Source organism: Berghia stephanieae, chromosome 3 (assembly GCF_034508935.2).
Source record: "Berghia stephanieae isolate SIO BIC M18660-M18661 chromosome 3, UCSD_Bste_1.3, whole genome shotgun sequence".
NCBI lineage: Eukaryota > Metazoa > Mollusca > Gastropoda > Nudibranchia > Aeolidiidae > Berghia > Berghia stephanieae.
In genome coordinates this window covers 44,442,001-44,464,124 of record NC_088362.1, presented here as the reverse complement: position 1 = coordinate 44,464,124, position 22,124 = coordinate 44,442,001, and the positions used below count along the sequence as shown (strand labels likewise).

Genomic DNA, 22,124 nt, shown 5'->3' with positions numbered 1-22,124 from the left:
AAAGACCAAAACAAAAAAATCACATTCTTAATATTGACAGATTTAGGTCTACTAATGCTTAAGTGCTTGTAAATTTTGGTGCATTTAAAAAAGAATCTAGGTATTCAAATATCATCAACAGTATCGTATGGATTCAAGTTTATTCTTAGTTTTGTTAAATGGCGTTGTTTGTTTTTGTTTTTAAGGGTTTTACGGCACTTGCAACACATTTAGGTTATATCAGTGCCAGTAAAAAGGAAGAAAATGGGATAGTAAAAAGTTCTAGAATTATAATTAAAGCACCCAAGAAAAAGTTAAACATAGGGGAACTGAGATGTTTTGTTTTTATGTTTGTTTTTAAGGGTTTTACGGCGCTTGCAACACATTTAGGTCATATCAGCGCCAGTAAAAAGGAAGAAAATGGGATAGTAAAAAGTTCTAGAATTATAATTAAAGCACCCAAGAGAAAGTAAGACAAAGGGGAACTGGGAACAAATAGGGATCAGATGTAGATTCCAAGAGCATATCACCAATGTACTTAGTTTGAGATCACCTATAAGTCTCATCCAGACATAAGCACAAAATCCAACAAAGAGGAATACACTTAAATGCTTACATTACACATTCAAAATAACAAATATAATAATACATAACCGAGAGATGATTTACAAGGGAAAAAAAAATATCTCCCAAAACAATAACTATGCATTTGACTGTTTCCCTCCAAGCCAGGGCCTGGACAAAACCAAGTAATCTCATTCCAAGACAAAGACATAAAGCATGTTGGAAAACAGATTTAAGGGATGAGAAGACACAGTATGTATCCCCCTGCCCACTATGGGAGGTCAGGAACCCCACCCAGTTAAATGGCGTTCAAGCACTGCTTATGATCAAAATAAGACAATACACATTTGAAAGTGAAAGCGAAACTGGTATAGATAGAAGGAAGTTGACACCACTCAGGTCTTTGTTATTGTTTTTTGCCATCCATGATTATGAGTAATTTCCACTAAACTGTATCAACCAGACTATAAACGTTCAAGGTTACACATAGTTTTGTGTGTTGGTCCATTATATTTCTGGATGGCAATGTTGTGAGTTTCTTAGCCAAGCGCATAGCATCTCTACCCTTTGTAAACAGGAGAAATACTCATTCTAACGTTTTTGAATGTGTCTTCTCTCAGGCACTGGACTGCATTTCGCACTGTTAGGTATTCACAGATCTCACCATGCCTCGTTTCCCGCCATCTTGAAAAAAACCCTGAATAATGACACCCCTGGAAAACGATATAATTTTTCAGTCCTGGGCAATGTCGTTATCCAGGGGTTGCACTGTAGTTGTTGCAAAACACAAAAAAAAAAACAAACAAAAAAAAAACAAACAAACTAAAGTGAAATCCTAAAATTAAAAACAAATGGTTCATAAGTTCAGTTTTATTAATGAAATCTGGGCCATTCCCATAACAACCATATAGAATAAAAAAGTGAAACATACTCAACAAAGTCCAAAATAATATCTGAAACATATGTCCAATAATTTTTCACATGAAAATGATTTGAAAGTTGCAGCACTACAAGGGCAAAGCAACAAATCTGTGCAATGAATTTATTGCCTCTATTGACTGACTCAAATAATAAACCACCACTCAGGGGAAACAAAACACAAGAACCCAGTCAGGTAATCAATGTATGATTATAATTATGGTAACATGTTTACAAAACCCTTTAAAAGTCCCTGAGATAATTAATCATCACAAATTAATTTTTTTTTTAATCCATAAATAACAACACTATTACTAATATTTAAAAAAATAAATTAATGAGACAAATTTTATAAGCTCAGTATACAAACCCTGATTCCCACACTGAATAATAAAATTAAAAAAAAAAAAAACCCTTTAAAAACACGTACACAGACCAACTTAGTAATTAATTCATCATCAGATAAAAAGAACACAATTAAACAACGAGAACAGCAACAAACAACAACAACAAAGATATGTGTGCAAACTACCGTTGATATATATTTTAAACTGTTATCAAAATCAAGGAGAAAGAAAATGTTATCCATATAAGAAATGATAAATAATAATTGAAGGTAAAGATATTCCATACCAATTCACATTCAATCCTTAACGCCTTAACTAGACATAAAAATATATCAACTAATTTTAAAAAGGACGATTATCACAGTCATGAATAGAAGGCTTGCATAAATCTTTCAACATCAGTTCTGCAAATTGGGCATTTTTTTGGTGCAGGCAAAGCTTCAGCACAGTTCAGACAAGATGAAACATGGCCACATGGTAGAGCAATCACTTGTCTATCATTTGTTAAGCAGACAACACAGCAGTTTTCATAATTTTGATCCACATCTCCAACATTATCTGTTCTATTGGTATCACTTGCTGGCTGAGTCCTTCTTGAGTTCTGAGATTTTAATGCTTTCCGGATTTTTTCAAACTGAATTTTCTGTTCCCTCAACTGTAACCATCTCTTTATTTTTCTGCAGGCAAGCCAAACGAGTAAACCACCACCAAGCAAGGCAGATATGATGGACATTACTTTAAACATTTTTGATTGAGACTCAAACGATCTGATTAACTCTCCTAGACTCATTTTCGTAATGATGTATGAATATTTATCCTCCAACGGGGGCCCCAGTTTAGCACGACCTCGCTCAAGAAAGACCCTACCAAATGCTAGTACTGATGTGCCATTAACTAGCATTGTCTCTGTCTCCTGAATGCCTCTGGTCACTTCACCAAACAGTCGGTCAAGACCAATCTATATTTGGTTAAAAAGATTGAGGGGTTGGAGCAGAGAAAGTAAAAGGGAAGAAAATATGAGATTGAAGCCAATAAAATGAAAAAAAAAGAAAAGAGATATACACACTCAAATAGAAAATTTCAAAAGCAATGCACAATCCTTTATTTATATCCCCAGCAGGTTATATATAGGCAGGCCTGTAAATGGTTGGTGAAAAAATTGTCGGAACTTTTTGAACACGCGAAAATAGACACACCAGGACAAAAATATGGACACAACACAGACATGACACGTCAATTGACTAGTCAAATCATGTCACTTTCCCCTACTTATTTATAACAAGGTCCTTATTTTATGATACCAAAAAAAAAAAATAATAAAAAAAAATCCCAATTATTTGAGGGCCCAGGTCTGAGTTAGTTGTAAAATGAAAGGAAGAGAGCAATTCCTACCCTTTTGAAGGATGTGTATCTTCGCTCCTGTTTATGTTAAATGTTTACGCTGATTCTTTTGTTTATTTGGATTAATTGTTATAGAAGAAGAAGAAGAAGAAGAAGAAGAAGAAGAAGAAGAAGAAGAAGAAGAAGAAGAAGAAGAAGAAGAAGAAGAAGAAGAAGAAGAAGAAGAAGAAGAAGAAGAAGAAGAAGAAGAAGAAGAAAAAGAAGAAGAAGAAGAAGAAGACGAAGAAGAAGAAAAAGAAGAAGAAGACGACGACAACGAAAAAGAAGAAGAAGAAGAATAAGAAGAAGAAGAAGAAGGAGAAGAAGAGGTGGTGCGAGAGCTTTCGAAGAAAAAAAATTATTTCGCATTATTTTTTTTCCGTCTCACATCGGGATGGAACCAATAAAATATAGAGAAAACGATATGAGAACCGGAGATATGCATGTATGTCGGTAGCAAAATAGAGAGAAACCTTCCGGTCCGGTAAGACACACTTCTGTGTGTGCATTATTTACTGACTAGGTGTGTGTGTGTGAAGACGACTCGCGCGAACTTCGCGACCTCTCTCTCGCTGCTGTGGCACAGTATCCAGGCTAGAGGAGCGTGTAGGTGGCATGATAATATTATAGCTTTTGTTTTGTTTTGTCTTTGATGCGACAAATAAAAATTGTTTTTTTTTGTTTTTTTTTTAAGTCGGCATTTGAAACGGAAGAAAATCTAATTTTTTGGAGGAACGAAATAAAAGTCTTTTATTTTCTTTTTTATTGGTTCTGTTCTTTGACATTACGAATTTTATTTTTACTATTATCTTTTTAAACATTTTTTTTTAGCACTTATAGAGCAAAATTGTACTGTCGGAAATCCGACAATAGACGGAAGATTTACAGGCCTGTATAGGGTACAAGAAAAAAAACAAAACGTAAAAAAGTATGATGCTATTTCATTATGAAGAAGAAATCATAAACATTCAAATATGTGTAAGCAACAAGAATGATATTTGCCAGATGATTGGTTAAGAAACTCTGCTGGTTATGCCAACGTTGTATAAATATTACATATAAAAAATTTCCAAACTTGCATCTTGTTTTTAGTAATGTGGTTTTACTAGTGTAGAAAGTTGCACTTGTCTTGTTGAAAACCAAATAACCATCGGGATAGATTTTGGAATAAGTTTTTCTTTTAACAATGTTACATAATCTTTGAAACAATGCAGAAATCATATTTGATTTATTTCTATAGATTAAATGGTCCTCAATGAGTCCTGACTTGAATCCAATGGACTGTAGCATGATATGGACATAATGTCAAAGAGTGTCTAAGAGTCTACGCAGGTTTATACAGAAGCAGAGCCAAAAGAGTCAATTAAAATTGCATGGGGTCGAATCATTATTTAAGACAATAGAAAATCAATTGGGTCATGGAAATTAAAAGCTATGCACAGTCATAAAGCAAATTGGAGGGTCGACAGATCACATCAAAATTTGAGAAATAGCTCAAAATCTTCGATATGGCAAATTTGAGGTGTATCTATTAAAACAATTGTCAAATCAATATTTCTCAATATATTTTCCTGAAAATGTTTGTATATAAAGTTAAATTAATTGGTTTGATTGTGGTGAAATTTAAGACTTGTATCAGTGATGGTCTGGTGATTACTGGTTTTTAAACCTTTCCAATTTATTTTTATCGCACCCAAACAAATATGATAAAATCTCTAACAGTAAAGGTCACAAAATAGACATCACTTTTTTGGTAAGATAGTAGCAATCTTACAATATTCATTGCTGTCTCCCAACTCAAGGACAAAATATTGCGAATATCATCCATCCATCTCAATACCTTTTGAAATTGCTACATGACCTCCATTGATGTGGCATTATAAAATATATCAGCACCAACACATGACATTTCTTGTCCAAACAGTTGATTTCATTGCTTTTAATTATGATTGCGTCAAAGCCAATTTATACGAAAAATACAAACCTTATGCATGGCATACTATCAAGAAATAGATTGGACTTTTGTGTACTTTGTATTGAAATAAACCAAGACTGTTCATATTTATATCAAAATTAATGCACACGGAAGGTGTTACATTTAATTCTTTAAAACATATAACCGCCCCCCCCCCCCCCCCCCGTGTGAAAATAGAAAATCAATTGGTCCTCATATATCTATATTTATCAACTTTGTAAAATATGAAGATAAAAATGTCACAAAAAATTCATGTGCATATTGTTATTTCTATTTTTCTATTTAAAAAAAAAATGTTCTGCAGACTGCATTCCAAAATCAAAATATCCAATTGCCTTCATGAAACTTAAGGCCATGCACTCCTTCAGCTTCCACGAGGTCACAATATAATACTGATCCATATTCATTTAAAGACAGTTTATTATTTTTTATTTATTTTTAATGGTTTTACAGCGCTTGCAACACATTAAGGTCATATCAGCGCCAATAAAAAGGAAGAAAATGGGATAGTAAAAAGTTCTAGAATTACAATTAAAGCACCCAAGAAAAGGTAAGACGAACGGGAATTGGTTCAAATAGAGAACAGATGTAGATTCCAAGAGCACATTATCAAAGTACTTAGTTTGAGATCACCAAAAGTCTCATACAGACACAACCACAGGTCCCCAATAAGAGGAATACACTCCAATGTTTAGAAATCATATATAATATGTAAACAAAACATAATACAGTGAATAACAGAGAGATGATTTACAAGGAAAAAAAATATCATCTCCCCACACTACCTATACATTTGACTGTTTCCCTCTCAGCCAGGGTATCTGGCCAGGGCCAGGACAAAACCGATCAGTGGCTATATAAATGAATGCAGTATCAATTATGCAGTTTATTAAAAAAAAAAACAAACTAATATTCATACCTCAACAAGACTGGATTTATGAGGTTCAAACTTATCATGTGTCATGTCCATTTCTTCCTGGAGATGGGTCGCGGCCTGTGGATTTACGACTTCAACCATGTACTTTGGATCATAGTCCTCTGATTTGAACAGAGCAAATGGCACTGTTTGCAGATTGTCACGGAGGTCCTTCTTTGACTCGGACCTATCAATAAAAAAAAGACTAAATAAATAAAAAATGAAAAGAATGAACGATAATCATAATCATGACTAAATTCATCAATTCCTACAAAAATTGATGCAGTGTCAGTATAAACACAAAGTTCAAATTAAAGAAATCCCACTCAAAACCCCTCCCTAAAAATTAATTACACAACAAAAGTTTGATTCTAATCATAAACAAAATCAGTTTCACCATGATTCATTTAAAATAAGGAATTTTTTTGTTCAATTTGAGCATTCAAATTTTTAAAAAATGTACAGAGAAACTTGGATATGACATGTGTGGGGAAGTTTTGGTAGATCTTATTGAACAGAACCTACTTTGTGTTGCTAATAGTTTCATTGGATTAGAGGCTGCTGAATTTGAAATCCAAAAGAAAAAGAATTTAAAAAATTGATCTTTTAAAAATAAATTACCAAAAACCATTGATCCGTTTTGATTTGTGCTCTGTGAGTTGTGTACGCATCATGACACCTTTGACTGGAAGGTGATGGCTTGATACTGATCTTCCAAGATCTTTGACAAAACCCTCCACAGCAGCATAAGCAAGACATGCCTGGTCCTGATCTTCAAGACTTTCGTAGAGAGATGCATTTGGTTGTAAGATAGGGACTTTCTAGAAAAACAAGAACATATCATATTTTGATTCAGGCCTCTAAAAGCATGTGACAAACTAAAAACTATAAATATAAATACCACTGCATTTCCTAATAGAGCTACATCTCAGATTGAAAATGCGAATTTCTGTTTACCATGCTCAATTTCCTCTCTCAATAGTCCATAAGAAACTAGGTTTCAATTTGAGGAATGCATATGTTGCCAGTTAAGGACTATGTAAAAGCTGTCTTTTAAAAATATCCGAAAAAAAAGGAAAAATATTAGATGAGTTAAGAGGGAACCTTCAACCTACAAGCCTTAAAAACAAAATTGCGGATCTCCAATGTAAATTAAGTGACAAAATACACGACCCAAAAATGATCTGAAAGGGGAGGGTGGGGGGTTTAAAGATCTGAAAATAGATTTGCACACATTTCCAGCATGCTCTAAATTAAAAAAACAAAACAAAAACAACCCCCCCCCCCCCACTATCATAGCGACGCTGTGATTATCCCCAGACATCTGTCTGGGGATAATAAAAATTCGTTATCCCCAGACACCTGTCTGGGGATAACGAATTTTCATTATCCCCAGACGCATATTTGAAACTCTGCTCTTTTAAACAATTATCCACATTCCAGAATATCGAATGTTTCCAGATGCACATAGAAATAAGGAAAGTTAATAAAATATCTATAAAAACATAAAATCAACCAACATTAAAATCAGTTGTGACTACATATACACAATATGCGTCGACTTCGAAGTGGGTGTCATGGCCGAATGGTTTAGTCGTCTGCCCTGGAAGTTTGACCATAATCGACGTTGTGGGTTCGAATCCTGGTATGGTCACTTTTTAAAAAAAAAAATAATTTTTAATTCCGTCTTCTTTTTACAGAACGTTGAAAGGGATAAATGTCCCATCGATCCTCCCCCCACCTCTTTTATTTTTTATTAAACTCTCTCTCTCTCTCTCTCTTGTTTTTTTTCTAGTTTCTAGCAAATATATTCGTCCCCACTCCGATCTCAAATAGTGTCTAAAAAGAATAAATAATTAAAAAGCAAACAAACAGAAATATTCAGAGAGCGACCAAATGGTCAGATAGAGGAGAAAAAAAAAACAATAACTATTTTAAAAATAAAAACAATTTAAGAAATTCATGCTCAGAAACGGAACGTTTACATAAAGGTTTAGCAAACAAAAAACTCTAAGGTTTAGGTCAAAATATAAAAAAAAAGAAAAAGAGAGATTTCCCTTGGAGCAGGGAATAGTGTTAACAATAATAATAATAATAATAATAATAATAATAACAAAAAAAAAAAAAAAAAAAAAAAACAAACAAATAAAATAATAATAATAATAATAATAATAATAATAATAATAATAATAATAATAATAATAATAAAAATAATAGTAATAGTATGATAATAAGAGTATTAATAATAAAAATAATATTATTATTGATAATAAAACAATAATGATTATGATGGTAATAGTAATAATAATATAACAATTATTACAATTATTATTATTATCAATATTATTATTATTATTATTATTATTATTATTATTATTATTATTATTATCATTATTATTATCATCATTTGACCAAAACAAAAAAAAACAATAATAGATCTAGAGCAAATTAAATAATGAAATAATATTATCGATCGGAGAAATAAAAAATTCAAAAAACTCTTGCTCGGAACTCGGAACAAAAGTGAAAACAATGAAAATCAATTGGGAAGAAAGTAAGAAAAAGTTTTTTAAAAAAAAAGTGTGTGTGTGTGTGTGGGGGGGGGGGTTCACGACAGGTTCGAATCTGTGCAGCTAAAAGGAGTAAAATGAAAGGTGGCCTAACCCACTGAGCTGTCTATCCACACCGCTATCGGAATATCTTAAATTCATATATGAGCTAAACATATTTCCACCATTTTTGCTTCCTTGTTTTGGTAATTATTTTCATCTCTGATTCGAATAAAAATATGTTGTTGGATCTAGTTTTGTGGACGTGTGATACTAAATTGTATTGTCTTGTGCGAAGCAGACAGGAAAATAACAGGTGTCGGTTTTGGGCTTTGGGGTGAACAACACCATGGCATAGGAATTTGTCCGCGAAATAAAAAATAATTCCCGGTCGTCCCCAAAATTGTGGCCAGAATGAGCAAATTATAGAAACAAGAGATGATCAATAAAGTTAACAGGTAGGTAGGTAGTGAAAATTTAAATGGTTGGTGGACTATGAACAGATTTGATGATTAACAACTTTCTTCCTGGTTGAAAATAAAAAGTCGAAATGCCAGTTTGACGTTTTCAGATCAAAGTAACAAAAGAAATTTCATTGATCCATTTGCTTTAAAATAATTTTTTAAAAAGAGCTGGATTTGACATTTGATCACTATTTACTTACATCTTGTGTTAAATATCACTTGATATATTAACTGTTTTGGGACACAACCACTAGTATTTTTTCCAGAATATTTGGTATTTTTCACGCCTAGTTTGGCATTTTGCATAAAACCTTTCTGCCCACTTGCTACATGCAGGCGTCTGGGAATAATGACAGCCGTTATAGCGACATGTGCCAAACAAAAAGGAAGTGTCTAGGGAGACCAAGATTTTGGCTCCCCTGTGTAAACTGTATTAATTTTCGTTTATGGAACTGCTCCTTTATGTTGAAGAGGCGAGTTTTTTCTTCTATTTATTGATTGCTTGCCTGTTTGTTTTTGTTGCTGTTCTTGCTTCCCTTGACAAATGTTGTTTTTTTTGTGTGACAAATAAAGGGATTTTTTCCCCATCTAATTGTTATTTTTTCTGTACCCTATGGTAGTGAGCTTATGTAGGAGATTCAGTCCACTCCAGATAAGCGCAACACCTTGGGATCAGCAAAAATGTTGCGATTTATTGAGCTTTACTTTTATGATGAAATTCTCTAGAAAATGCCAAAGTCTAAGTCTGTGATTTAAAACATTTTTACCTTTACTTCCTCAGCATATTCACGCCTTCCCTTATAGCATTTATATAAGACGAAAGCAAGGATAGTTGAAACGCCACCGCTCACACCTAAAATTTTATCAACAAAATCAGACATTGCCAGTGTTACGTTGCTAAGTAAATTCAAGCTTGCTCATCGGAAATATAAGTTTGTTTAGTCTCTTGCTTTTGTTTCAGTTCATTTGAAGGTCCAAGTTCTAGGAAAACGAAAAATGTGGTTCCTGAGGTAATAAAAGTGAAAAAACAAAAACAAAATTAATTCTATTTCAACAAGATCTTAACATAAATAATCTTTACAAAGTATTAAACTAATTTGAGAGATCATGACAAAGACATCGTGGAGTTTAAGGCACTTAGATATATCACCAGAATAATCATTACTCACGACATCAGACAAAAATACTTTCCACAGACCTGTTGCCTACAACATTTTAAACTTTATATCTATATAGAATCACGTCGTTACACAAGAAAACTCATAGAATACCAGCAAAGCGTATCAGGTACTAAGTACGAAGATTACTGAGAAGGAAGAGAGAAAGGTTGGAATTCTGTTGAGATTATTCTAGATTTAAGTAATTTGATAAAAATATTCACCATATTACATTGAGTATAATATAAAATCATCAAAATGATACTAAATAATATATTATAGTGCATTAACTGAACTCTTAGATGAGGAGAAATTTTCATTATTTCTTTGGTTATTCTCTTTGATAAAGAAATAAAACTGGCAATTTCAACAGTCTTGATTTGTTTTTGCCTTCGAATAATGAAGAAAGTAAGCTGATCCAGAGGGAGTCGGTCGAGTGGATTTCTGTTGTTATTTTATTTATTTTTTCATACACAGGAATAAACATTGAAGGACAGAGTTCATATCCCTGACATGGCGAAAATAATTGGAAACCCACCGAGTATAGTCGTAAGTATTGTTATTTCTGTTTTTTCTTCGTCATGACTGACCAGGACCATTCCTCCATGCCATCCATGGATTTTTTGGATTAGTCGGATTTTTAAAAAAGGCTGCCTCTATTCTCATCCTGGGTGAGAATAGAAAATAATTCGACCTCTCATCCTGGGTGAGAATAGAGGTAGTGACACAGTAGTGGCACCTCGCTATTCTCACCCCTGCCCCTGTATTTTAATTGACCATGCCATTCACCCTCCTTACGTCCAGTACCACCTAATTGTGCTAATCACTAAAAGCAGTCACGAGAGATGATGATCGAAAGAGCATATCGAGAAGGGGTGGCAGCTTGGCTAACCCTACCTGTTGGTTAGGTTAATACAAGGGTGAGAGTAGCGAGGAGGGGCGGGGGCTAGGCTAACCCTAGCTGTTGGTTAATAAAGAGGTGTGACTCTGTGACCGAGACTGTGAGACTAGCGAGAAGGTATCCCACTACCTCTATTCTCACCCAGGATGAGAATGGCCACTCTCTTTTTTAAATTCTTAGATTTAGTAGAGTAAGAGTGGGGGGGGGGGGGGAGGAAATTCTTTTCTGTCTTTCTTTAAGACATTAATGTTACTTAATGTCTCAATGCATACATCTCTGTCTGCCTGTCTCCGCAATCTGAGGTTAAAAAAAAAATGGGCGTTGACCTGGATGACTTGGCAGCCTAAAAGGAGGCAGATTTTTAAATTCATGACATTTCACTAGATTACTAGATTCGACTTTTAAAAATTCAGTTCTTTTGGTTCATTTCTGAAGACCAAAAATCGTAATTTTATATAGGTACATGCTATCCTCAGCATTGGCAATCAATCACTTTTAGGATGATGTTGTGCGAAGCAGTTGATATATCGTCTTGACTGTTTTTTTGATAAGTCAGAATGAAGAACATTCTAACGTGAAACAGTGCCAAAATACTTTCAAAAATAACTTGAAATTCACTCAAAATTATCAAGTTGGGAATCTTTTTATTTTTATTTTTAGAGAAAGAGGATGCATTTTTAAATCTAAACTTTTTTTAAAGGTAGGATTTAATTTTTTAAATGGTCTAAATAGATCAACAGTAATCGTTGGCTGTTTATTTTGAATGATTAATATCGCATGAACTGTCTCTTCACTCTAGTCAAATTTGATCATGTTGGTCTGCAGAGATACAATACAATTAATGTTTTTCCAATCTCCACTGTCTGCCCACAGTCAGTCTTTGGTGAGCTGGGTATGATTTAGATCTGGCAGAAAGTATTTAAGTGTATTCAATTGTTCAAAGGGTACCAGACAAATTAGTATGAATTTGTGTATTCATCATCATCACCTAGTGTATTACATTTTATAGGATTCTTTGTAAAGTTGCCTTCTACAAGCTTTATTTGTGCTGCTCTTAGTAGTGTATTTCTTTTTTATTTTTTTACATCAGGATCGACTACAGGCAATAAGTGACCGCCCTGTGCTTGAAAGATGCATTCTCATGGAAGACATCCTAAGAACTGTCAGCACAAAGGTAGTAGTTTTAAAAAGATTTTTATGTGTGGTGAATAATTTCAATTTAAATCAATTTGTTTGCTATGTTGTTGCTAAAAATGCAAGTAGCCTGTAGCTTATGTCTGTTTGGTGTGAATCTTGCTTCTGAGCTAGGTATTTAGAATTGGCTTGCTAGTATCTTGATCAATTCCATGTCAACTATAACTTCATGAAATCTCTGTAGATTAGATCCAGTTATCATTACAGCTGTAAGAACTGATCTGTGATGAAAAACTTCCTCGATATTGGATTCAACATGGTTCACATTAAGAAAATATATGCACTTTAATTTGAAAATATGTGAATATGGGCATATTCATATACCCCTTTTACATCTTGTCATATATAGATTTTAAAAGTAAGTAAGTAGTAAGTCTCGCAGTCTGAATGACGCTTGCTGAGAATCATGTAATTCAGCCCAAGAGTTTTAAAATTTGAAGAGTATAGCTGCTCTCCCCATCCATATTGTTAATGGTGTTCATTAGTCACGTTCCTGGGCCAGAGTTTTGAGGCTGTCAGGATCTTGTTGTGACTTTAGTATGGAGGGCACTGCAGTTTTTCTTAGTTCTTTGGGAATTAATTCGGCCTCATTTGAGTTCAGAAATTTCTGATATGTAGAGAGATCCTAGTTCAGTGTAGTTACTTTTGATGGTGGTGGTCTCCCTACATATTTGTTGCAGGAAATATTCTGTCACTGCAGTTTGGGCTGGGATGTTATCATCTCGATGTTAGATGTGACCAAATAGCTTCCACTGCTGTTCTATTAATACTGTACTCAGGCATTGGACCGTGGTTCTTTCATAAAGATCATTATTTGTAATTGTCTCTTGCCAATAGACTCTGATTACGCAACCCAATTGTTTGCGGTGGTATGAATCAAGACCTTCTAGGTGCTTTTTCATGAGATTTTAAAAACAGAGATGGAAAAGGTTGCAAAAGTGATGACGGCATTGACTCAAAGGAGGGGTTAGCGTTTACGCTAAAGAGCCATCGAAGGTAAGGGTCATTGAGAGCGTAACGGACAGCAATGGGGTGAACCGAATTTCCGTGGAAGTAGGTGGACTGTGTTTGCATAATATTTACAAACCACCTAGAGCGACTTGGACTACACCACCGGTACCGGTGGTCAGCCATCCTTCCATCTGTCTGGGAGACTTTAATAGCCACCATCACGAATGGGGCTACCGAGACTGCAACGAGGCAGGAAGACAACTCCGCTCATGGATGGACTGTAATGATCTACACCTAGTGTACGATCCTACAGCCAAGGGTACCTTCCGGGGTACCCGCCATAAGAAGGAGTATACTCCAGACCTCACCCTCGTAATGAAAGGCGCGAACGGTGAACCGTTGCAGGTGAAGCGGACAGTCCTCGGGGACTTTCCGCATAGCCAGCACAGGCCGGTTCTTGTCACAGCTGGGGTGACAATACCGAGGGTGCAGTCTCTCCCACTTTGCAGATGGAATTTCAGGAAGGCTGACTGGGAGGAATTCAGTTCCTATATCGAGCAGGTCTGCCCTGCCATTCCTCCCAAGTCCAAGAATATAACCAGATTTAGTAGGCTACTGGTTAAGAGCGCTCAACGCTCTATTCCACGGGGCAAACGGAAATTCTACACCCCTTGCTGGACAGCAGAGTCGGAAGAGCTGTACCGAGAGTACGAGCAGACCCAGTCCCAGGACACAGCCGATAGACTACTCCAGTCTCTGGCAGAGGGAAGGAAGCAACGGTGGCAGGAGACCGTGGAAAGTCTCGACTTTACACACTCCAGCCGCCACGCTTGGCGTTTGATAAAGAAATTGGACCCAGATCGGAATTTCGCGAAGGCTGCACCGGAATGCGAGGCAGACACAATTGCCAAGAATATTAAGAACCATAGCAAGCGGGTCCCTAATCAGGCTTTTGAGCGCGGTGTCCGCAAGGCGTACCGTACGATTTTGGACTCGCTACCTGCGGAGGAGTCGGACTGGACGGCCCCGTTCAGTCCCCGAGAAGTGGGTGCAGCCATTAGCGAAGTGAAGAACGGCAAAGCAGCTGGGATAGATGGTGTATATCCCGATATGGTGACGCATCTGGGCCCCAGGGCACGGGCCTGGCTAGCAGAGGCAATGTCTGACATCCTTGCAAACGGAAAGCTTCCACAAGTGTGGAAGCATGCGAAGATAGTTGCCATCCTGAAGCCAGGGAAGCCGGCGAAGGAGGCAGACAGTTACAGACCCATATCGCTGCTGAGCTGTCTTTACAAATTGTTGGAGCGTGTTCTATTAAACCGATGGGGGCCGGTCCTAGACGCTGCCCTGCCACCTGAGCAGGCAGGCTTCAGGGAAGGGAGGTGCACCACGGAGCAGGTCATTGCCCTTACAGAGCATATTGAGCACGGATTCGAGAGAAAACAGCAAACAGGTGCTGTGTTTATAGACCTATCAGCGGCGTACGATACGGTCTGGTGCGATGGATTAATGCTCAAACTTGCAAAAATCATAAGGTGCAAAAAGACCTTGAAGTTGTTCTCTTCGATCTTAGGGGAAAGTCAATTCCACGTCGCGCTGGGAGACGTCACGAGCAAAGTTAGGAAATTGAAGAATGGGGTCCCTCAGGGGTCGGTACTTGCGCCAATGTTGTTTAACGTTTACATTAGCGATATGCCGAACACTTCCTCCCTGAGGCTGGGATACGCAGACGACTGGGCACTCGTCACTCAGAGTAAAGTGTGGACCCGTCTCGAGAGCGTACTCAGCGAGGACGTCACCAGACTCAAATCCTACTTCGACAAGTGGTACCTGAAGATGAACACTTCAAAAACCGTGGCCACTGCATTTCACTTATGCAGTGGTTGGCACACCCGTAAACTGAATGTCCTAGTTGGGGACCAGCCACTCCCATATGAGCCGCGTCCAAAATACCTAGGAGTGACGCTGGATCGCAGTCTTACCTATCGGGTTCATCTCGAAGGGGTTGCCCGGAAGATAGAGAAGCGGAATAGTCTTCTGAGGAAGCTGGCGGGATCGACTTGGGGCGCTAGCCAAGCGCTCCTGAGAACATCCGCCCTGGCACTATGCTATTCCACCGCGGAGTATTGCGCTCCAGTGTGGGGTAGAAGCAGAAACGTTGAGAAGGTGGATGTAAAACTTCGCAAGTCGATGCACATAGTGTCGGGAACGCTAGCAACAACCCCTAGAGAATGGGGCCCGGTAATGGCAGCGATCCAGCCCCCCGATGTCCGGAGGGAGACCATTACGGGAAACTGGCTGAGTAAGATCAAAGAGAGAGGGAATGGGGATACCCCTCTCATGCGCATAATGAACGGTGCCCCGTTTCGAGCCGAAATAAGTCCCGGCAACCCTTGTACGCAGAATCCCTGACTACGGACAGAGCTGCACATACGAGATGGAAGTCGGTTTGGACGAATTCAATCCCTCGTGGGGGCGGGGACCTACACTCCTCTAAGCTTGGTGAGAAGTTGCCAGGCTTTGATACCAGTAAGAGGAGACACTGGGTAGCTGCGAATCGGCTTCGGTCGAGGAGCTGCCTAACGGCCGGTGCGTTACATCAGTGGGGTCTAACTTCCTGTCCTTTATGTCCACGCTGTGGGCAAGAACCCGAAACGGCAGAGCATCTAGTCGAAAGGTGTGTTGTGACGATGCTACCAGGCGGGTTCGCGACGGTGCACGAATGCGGACCGGACTTTGCTGATTGGGTCGATCGTCATAACATAATAGTGTGAACCATAAGAAGCTGCAGCTGCCATTGACTATGAACTCGTTTTAAAAGTGGAATTTAGTCGTATAAGTTAAGTGTTTTTGAAACACATGAATGTAAAACTGGATCATCATGTATATACATGTGAAAATATTTTTTTTCAGCCTGGTCATTACTTTGACTTGTCAAAATTCTAGCTGTTACAATAAAAAGATGAATCAATGATTGATGTGTTACGTAATGTTTTGAAATGTTCTCTTGATCTATTTCCAGGATCTCAGAAATGTGTTACCATCATTGTTACACGAAATATTTGACTTTGATCGCAGTCAGTATTCTGGATGGCATTTGGATTCCATTTACCAACGCAATCACCCAGAGCTTTTCCAACGTGTCAGAAATCTTCTAGGTCCTGGAGGACCCATGATGAAGCTGATTAATACTTTGCAGGGAGATCCTTATGCTCAATATGAATTTCCTCTCCAGTGTCTTCCTGTAAGAATGATTTTTTTTTTTTTTCAATTTGAGAGATTTTTTTTTTTTTACTCCATTATTCTTCTTTACAATATTTTTTTTAAGTGTCTAAATTATGTCAAAATTATGGTCCGCATAAGGAAGGAAAAATAATTTTTTTTCTCAGCTACTGCTTTAAACTGAAATTGTTGAAGTTTGTTCTCTTTTCTTCTCAGAAACAACTCTTGTTGAAATCAAAGGATTAGAAAATTAAAAAAAAATGAAATCATGATATTAGGATAATTCAGTGACCTAAATGTCAATAATAAAGTATTAGAGTCTTAAGGTTAACTGACCCAGAGTTTAAACCAGTTTTCTTTAACATTAAATGATCATTAATGATGTTTTCTTGTAGACGATAATGGCCTATCACGGCGTACTTCCACTAGATCTAACTTAGATTCATGATTCTCAAATGCAATTAAATCGTTTCTTCCTTTTCAGTCTCCCACCAGACACATGATTGGAGAAGGAGCAATACCCTCTTTCTACGCTAACAAACTACAAATGCAAAGCTCAAATGCTACTGTTCTTATTTTGAATATCCTTTTGTTTCAAGCTGACATAATTTTAAAAAATATTGTTTTGCCAATCAATAAATAAATGTGTAGATCGTTCAGGAAATAGAAAAAGTTCCTATTTTTCCTCTGAAAATCAATTTATTCTTCTTTTTAAAAAAAAATTATTGAGTCTGGCTACCTCTAATGGATTCATCTCTTATTGTTTATTGATTTCTCAAGCACAATTCCATTTATGATCGTCTCTTCCCCCCTCCCACTCTATCTCTTTCTTTCTCTCTCTCTCTCTCTCTCTCTCTCTCTCTCTCTCTCTCTCTCTCTCTCTCTCTCTCTCTCTCTCTCTCTCTCTCTTTTTCTTTCTCTTACTTGTTACAGTCTTTGAAATAAATATCAATATGAAAGGAAAAAAAAACAAAATTGAATTTAATAAGCGAAAACAGATAATATGGACGTTTCAGGTTTTCCCTTTATCAACAAAACAGGATGAAGGAAACACTACAGACAAATGTTTCATTCATCCTGTTTTGTTGATAAAGAGGAAACCTGAAATGTCCACATTATCTGTTTTCGTTGATTAAATTGAAGCTTTCATTAAATTTCACATTGTTGTTTATTTCTTTAAGCTTCAAGCAGCAACATTTACATTACCCAGTCTTTGAAATGATTTTGTAACTCAGTATACAGTATATTTGAAAGAACTAATGACAAAATACTAGGAGGTCAGAATAGTAATCTCCATCATTATCACTTAATATCCTTAACTCTTTCAGTACATGCATTTGAGCTGTACATGTTTCATCTTGCCTATGCCCTTGTCAGTCCATCATGGCGTGCCAGGAATGAAAGCTGGCCAATTATTTTGGACTTTGTCTACCCAGTGGTCATCGATGATATGCTGCTTTACTTTTTCCCATGTGATAAAAACTCCCTTCCCAGTTCTCCTCAGTTTGTGTCCTCTCCAGTTCGTCCACAAGGCACATTTGCCCATGCTGCGTAAGATCTTATGTCGTTGTACTCCTTGTTTATTTTGTTATAACTACCTGCCTCTTTTATTTTTTGTTATGCTTATAACAATTTAATAAAGATTTTTTTTTAGGAAAATCATCAGTGAAATTTGCTTAGAATAGTATTATACAATTATAAAATCTTTCCCTCCAAAGTTATATCTATAGTAAACCCCCCCCCCCCCCTTGTGGCTCCTTTTCCCATCTAGTCATCTGGTAGTGATTGGGTAGCTGGTATGTAATAGACTAGCATGCTATCCACAGGGTAGCGAGTAAATACTACTGTCCATTCAAAACCAGAATCTCTAGCTCCGTGGATCTTATGACTGTTAAAGACCACTATGTCTTTTAGATAACCGTCTTGAAAAGGTATTCAAACCATCTAAACATTCTCATATTTCGATAGTTTTCCAGGCCATCAGCAAATCAATACAAGTTATATGGGTCATCCACTTAGCCCCCAACGTACCCTGTTCAAGTCCAGCTTTATCAATGCCCAAAAGCAACATCAACAAAATCTCCCTCACATAGCTGACCAAGGAGAAACAGAAACATGGCAGTCTGAAACTTTCCTACAGGTGAATTGGGTTGTTGTCATTTTATGTCATTTTAGCTAATTTGTTTTGCTAAAATAATCAATTTACAATTTGCAGTTTATCGGTGATTGCTATATGTATATTTAGGTCAAAGTATAAGTTCTACTCATGATGCAGTTGGAAGAATTTGGAAAAGGGAAAAGTTGGTCAACTAGGATTTAATTCTGATTGATTTTGAATTTAAGTCTGAAGTGTTAAAAACAATATAAACTGCAATTTAAATAATAAAATTAAAATTGAAAAATACCTGTATTCATCAATGGAAAAAATTGTCTTTAGTTTCCTCTTTCAAGTTAATCAAGAAGTGGTTGCTCTAAAATAACTAATGCCACAAAGAGAACAATAGGGGTTGAGATTTTTGCTAAAGGAATAATATTCTGAAAGTGAGGCTCAATCGAGGTTATCATGATGTTAGAGCAATGCTATATCCACTTGACCATCTTACCCCGTATATGAAAGTGATGAATGTTTATCTATTTTACAACATGCAGCGGCATTAATTTTCGTGCTATTCTAGAATGTGAGCTGTTGCTCAACATGCCCAAATAAGAAAGAAATAAATACTTCGAAATGTCAAGTATCCCTTGACACACATTAAGATAAATCTCTAAACAATTTTATCAGACTGACAATTGTGGGTGAATCTATTTCAAGATCTTACTTAACATCTGGATGCTTTCCTTCTCCTGAAATTCCCCAAAACAACTGCATCAAGAAGCGAATCATCTTTTGTAAACATTAATCACATTTTTCTCCAATCCTTTCTGTCCCTGGTCATGAACTCTTCATTTGAGTAACACATTTTCCTTTAAACAATTGACCCATTGCATCTCCTTTGTTTTTTTTCCCTCTTCAGATTCTTACTGAATTTTGGTTGAATCAAAATTATGGAGCAGGTGTCGAACCGCACTCAATGTCACAAACATTTCAGGTTGGTATTTTCCTCAAAATAGAATTTACAGAAGTTTCAATGAGTGAAATCATATACTTGAGTAATTTTCCAGCGGCAGGTATGTCCTGTCGTCAAATTTTCAAAGGAAAAACTGCAGTAACAATTAAACAGTTAATGTCTTAAGTTTTTATGTTAAATTTTCTTGGGTTTCATTACATGGACCTTCACATTTTAATATGATTGAAAATTTAGATTGAGAGTTGTTGATCACATTGATAAAACTCACCATCCAAATTTCTTAAATGAGACCAAGAAGAGGAAATAGGAAGGAGAGAATCGTATATTGATCATTGCCTGATTTATCCATTTAAAAAATGAAATTAACCGAAGCAACTTGAGAAATATTATTTCTTAGCTTTGTCAGGATTTTCTGAGGACCTTCCATCAATATGGATAAACTCTATATGTGTAGCTGTGTCAAAATGTCATTTTTGTAACTTCACATGACAAAGAGATATCAATATCAAGTATTTAGATAAAAATGGTGGCAAAACTATGTAGCTGGCTCAAAAAGAATAGCAGGCATAACTTTTCAAAGAAATGAAACAGGGTGGACAAAGTTTATATTACTACTACTACTACTACTACTACTACTACTACTACTACTACTACTACTACTACTACTACTACTACTACTACTATTACTACTACTACTACTACTACTACTTTTTCGACACTTTGAGAAACTATCCTTCCTATTCAGTTTGAGCCATACCCATTGGGTTTGGATCATTGAGATTATTCAACCCAGAGAAACTAAATCAAGAAATAACCTCGTTTTGATGGATTTTTTAATGTTAAAACACGGACTCTTTGGATTCTTTTTTTATTTTATTTTTTCTTCTCCAGATTAGAAGTTTTATTACATGAAGTTTAAGGAAAATTAATGAAAATCTCCGTGTTCCACTTAACCAGTGAATCTGTTTCTAGTTTTTAACTGCAAAAGATTTCCACTGATTATAATTTCTCTCAAGTATAAAAAAAAATGAACCTGAGTGTACAATTCCTTGGTTTTTCATAATTTACATGTTGGATTTCTAATTCCCTTTAAATCGTGTTTTAAAAAAATATTTGAAAAAAATAATCAGATTTCAGCCTATTCCCAACGTTATCCCATTTGGTCCACGTGGAATGTGAGTATAAAGTGTGTAGCAAGCAGCTTTGGTTACCCAGTATTTTGAATATATTTTGTTTTGTTGTAAATATCAATATTTGTACTTTGAGTTTTAACGCTGTTTAAAAAAGAGCACATTATGATAATGTTTTATTTTATGGATTAAGTTCATTCAACACAAATGTATCCAGCATTTATACTACACAGATCTGTAAAACCTCTTGACTATTATTGGAATTATGACTCAGATATTTGATTAACATGCTCCTAACCTTTCTTCATCTTAAGAAGAGTGCAATAAAAAAAAAAGAATATTTCAGTTGCATACTCTGTGTTCTTTGTGAAAGGCTATCATCATATCTCTACTACTTACAATATGATGAAAATTGTCATAAGGCTCACGAGGCTGATCCCGATCTCTGTAGCGTTAAAGACTTCAATTGACTTTAGAGTGAGCCGGTAGTTAAAAAAAAAAAAATCAAGCTTTGCAATGACAGAAGATACATAGGCTGAGTGGTTAAATTGTGATGAATGAATCTACAATCATTTGGAGTCAAAATTGATTTTATACTTGAAGAGATAAATGTTATAATTTACTGATTCACCATTGCAACTGCAAAATCTTATTTTAGTTTCCTCCATTTTTAAAAAACCAGAAATTTTTTTTTTTAATTTGCTCTTCAAACTCAAAAGCTATTGGAAGGAGTGTGAAAAACTAATTTCATTGGTTTAAGCTTAGGGGTTAGGACATCAATAGTGACTTTCTTGTAGAATGTGTGTAGACATTTCAAGACCCAGTGATGTGTTTTTGCTTTTACGAATGTTTATTTGACTTTGAAAAAGTTTTGGTGATTTTGTTTTCCAGCATTTTTAGGTCTTTTAATGGGCTTTTGATTTTAACTTAATTCTTGTTTGAAAACATCATTTTTCCAAAATTAGATAATCAATTTTTCATTTTCTTGAGAACCAAAATCCCTTAATTTTCTTTTTTTTTTCTTTTTTTTTTTTTGCATTACATACATAATAAAATCTAAGTCCAGGGCTGCCAAGTGTCCCGCATTTGGAGGCTTTATCCTGCTGCCCCACACATGACAAAATTGTCCTGCATTTTCCCAATTGTTCTTATTTAATATGTTTCTTTTTTGATTTTATTTGTCTATTTATTTTTTATAAAAACCTTTTTTTTTCTCTGATGCATATTTCCATATTACCTGTGATATCACAACTCCTTGGTGTGTCCCGCTGTCACACCAAACATGTCCCTCATTTTGACTATATGAACTTGGCAGCCCTGAATGTTGAAAATTCAGCAAATGAGGTTTGCTTTATTTGTCTATATTTGAGAGGATGAATAAAGAGGCATATATAAGCTTATTGTATTTC

General features: G+C 35.9%; 2 protein-coding genes across 4 annotated transcripts in view; one reads left to right on the top strand and one right to left on the bottom strand.

The window, feature by feature from the left end:
* Positions 1 to 1,384: 1,384 nt before the first annotated feature.
* LOC144967811 (mitochondrial ubiquitin ligase activator of NFKB 1-like) lies at positions 1,385 to 10,095 on the bottom strand. Its single transcript, XM_078905471.1, has 4 exons — positions 9,860 to 10,095; positions 6,701 to 6,900; positions 6,083 to 6,266; positions 1,385 to 2,766 (listed from the first exon to the last, which is right to left on the bottom strand). Exons 1-4 carry the CDS (start codon positions 9,971 to 9,973, stop codon positions 2,173 to 2,175), a joined length of 1,092 nt encoding a protein of 363 aa, XP_078761597.1. The 5' UTR covers positions 9,974 to 10,095; the 3' UTR covers positions 1,385 to 2,172.
* Positions 10,096 to 10,388: 293 nt separating this feature from the next.
* LOC144967810 (sphingomyelin phosphodiesterase 4-like) overlaps positions 10,389 to 22,124 on the top strand; it is a 24,925-nt gene continuing 13,189 nt past the window's right edge. The window contains exons 1-9 of one of the 3 annotated variants that reach the window (XM_078905468.1): positions 10,389 to 10,418; positions 10,727 to 10,798; positions 12,241 to 12,324; positions 16,318 to 16,539; positions 17,002 to 17,100; positions 17,851 to 18,068; positions 18,486 to 18,657; positions 19,532 to 19,606; positions 20,716 to 20,760. In XM_078905468.1, the coding sequence (XP_078761594.1) occupies positions 10,763 to 10,798; positions 12,241 to 12,324; positions 16,318 to 16,539; positions 17,002 to 17,100; positions 17,851 to 18,068; positions 18,486 to 18,657; positions 19,532 to 19,606; positions 20,716 to 20,760 (951 nt within the window). In that variant the 5' untranslated portion in view covers positions 10,389 to 10,418; positions 10,727 to 10,762. Of the gene's footprint in view, positions 10,419 to 10,634; positions 10,799 to 12,240; positions 12,325 to 16,317; positions 16,540 to 17,001; positions 17,101 to 17,850; positions 18,069 to 18,485; positions 18,658 to 19,531; positions 19,607 to 20,715; positions 20,761 to 22,124 lie in introns of those variants that run through there. The other 2 variants (XM_078905467.1, XM_078905470.1) reach the window with 2 other exon arrangements.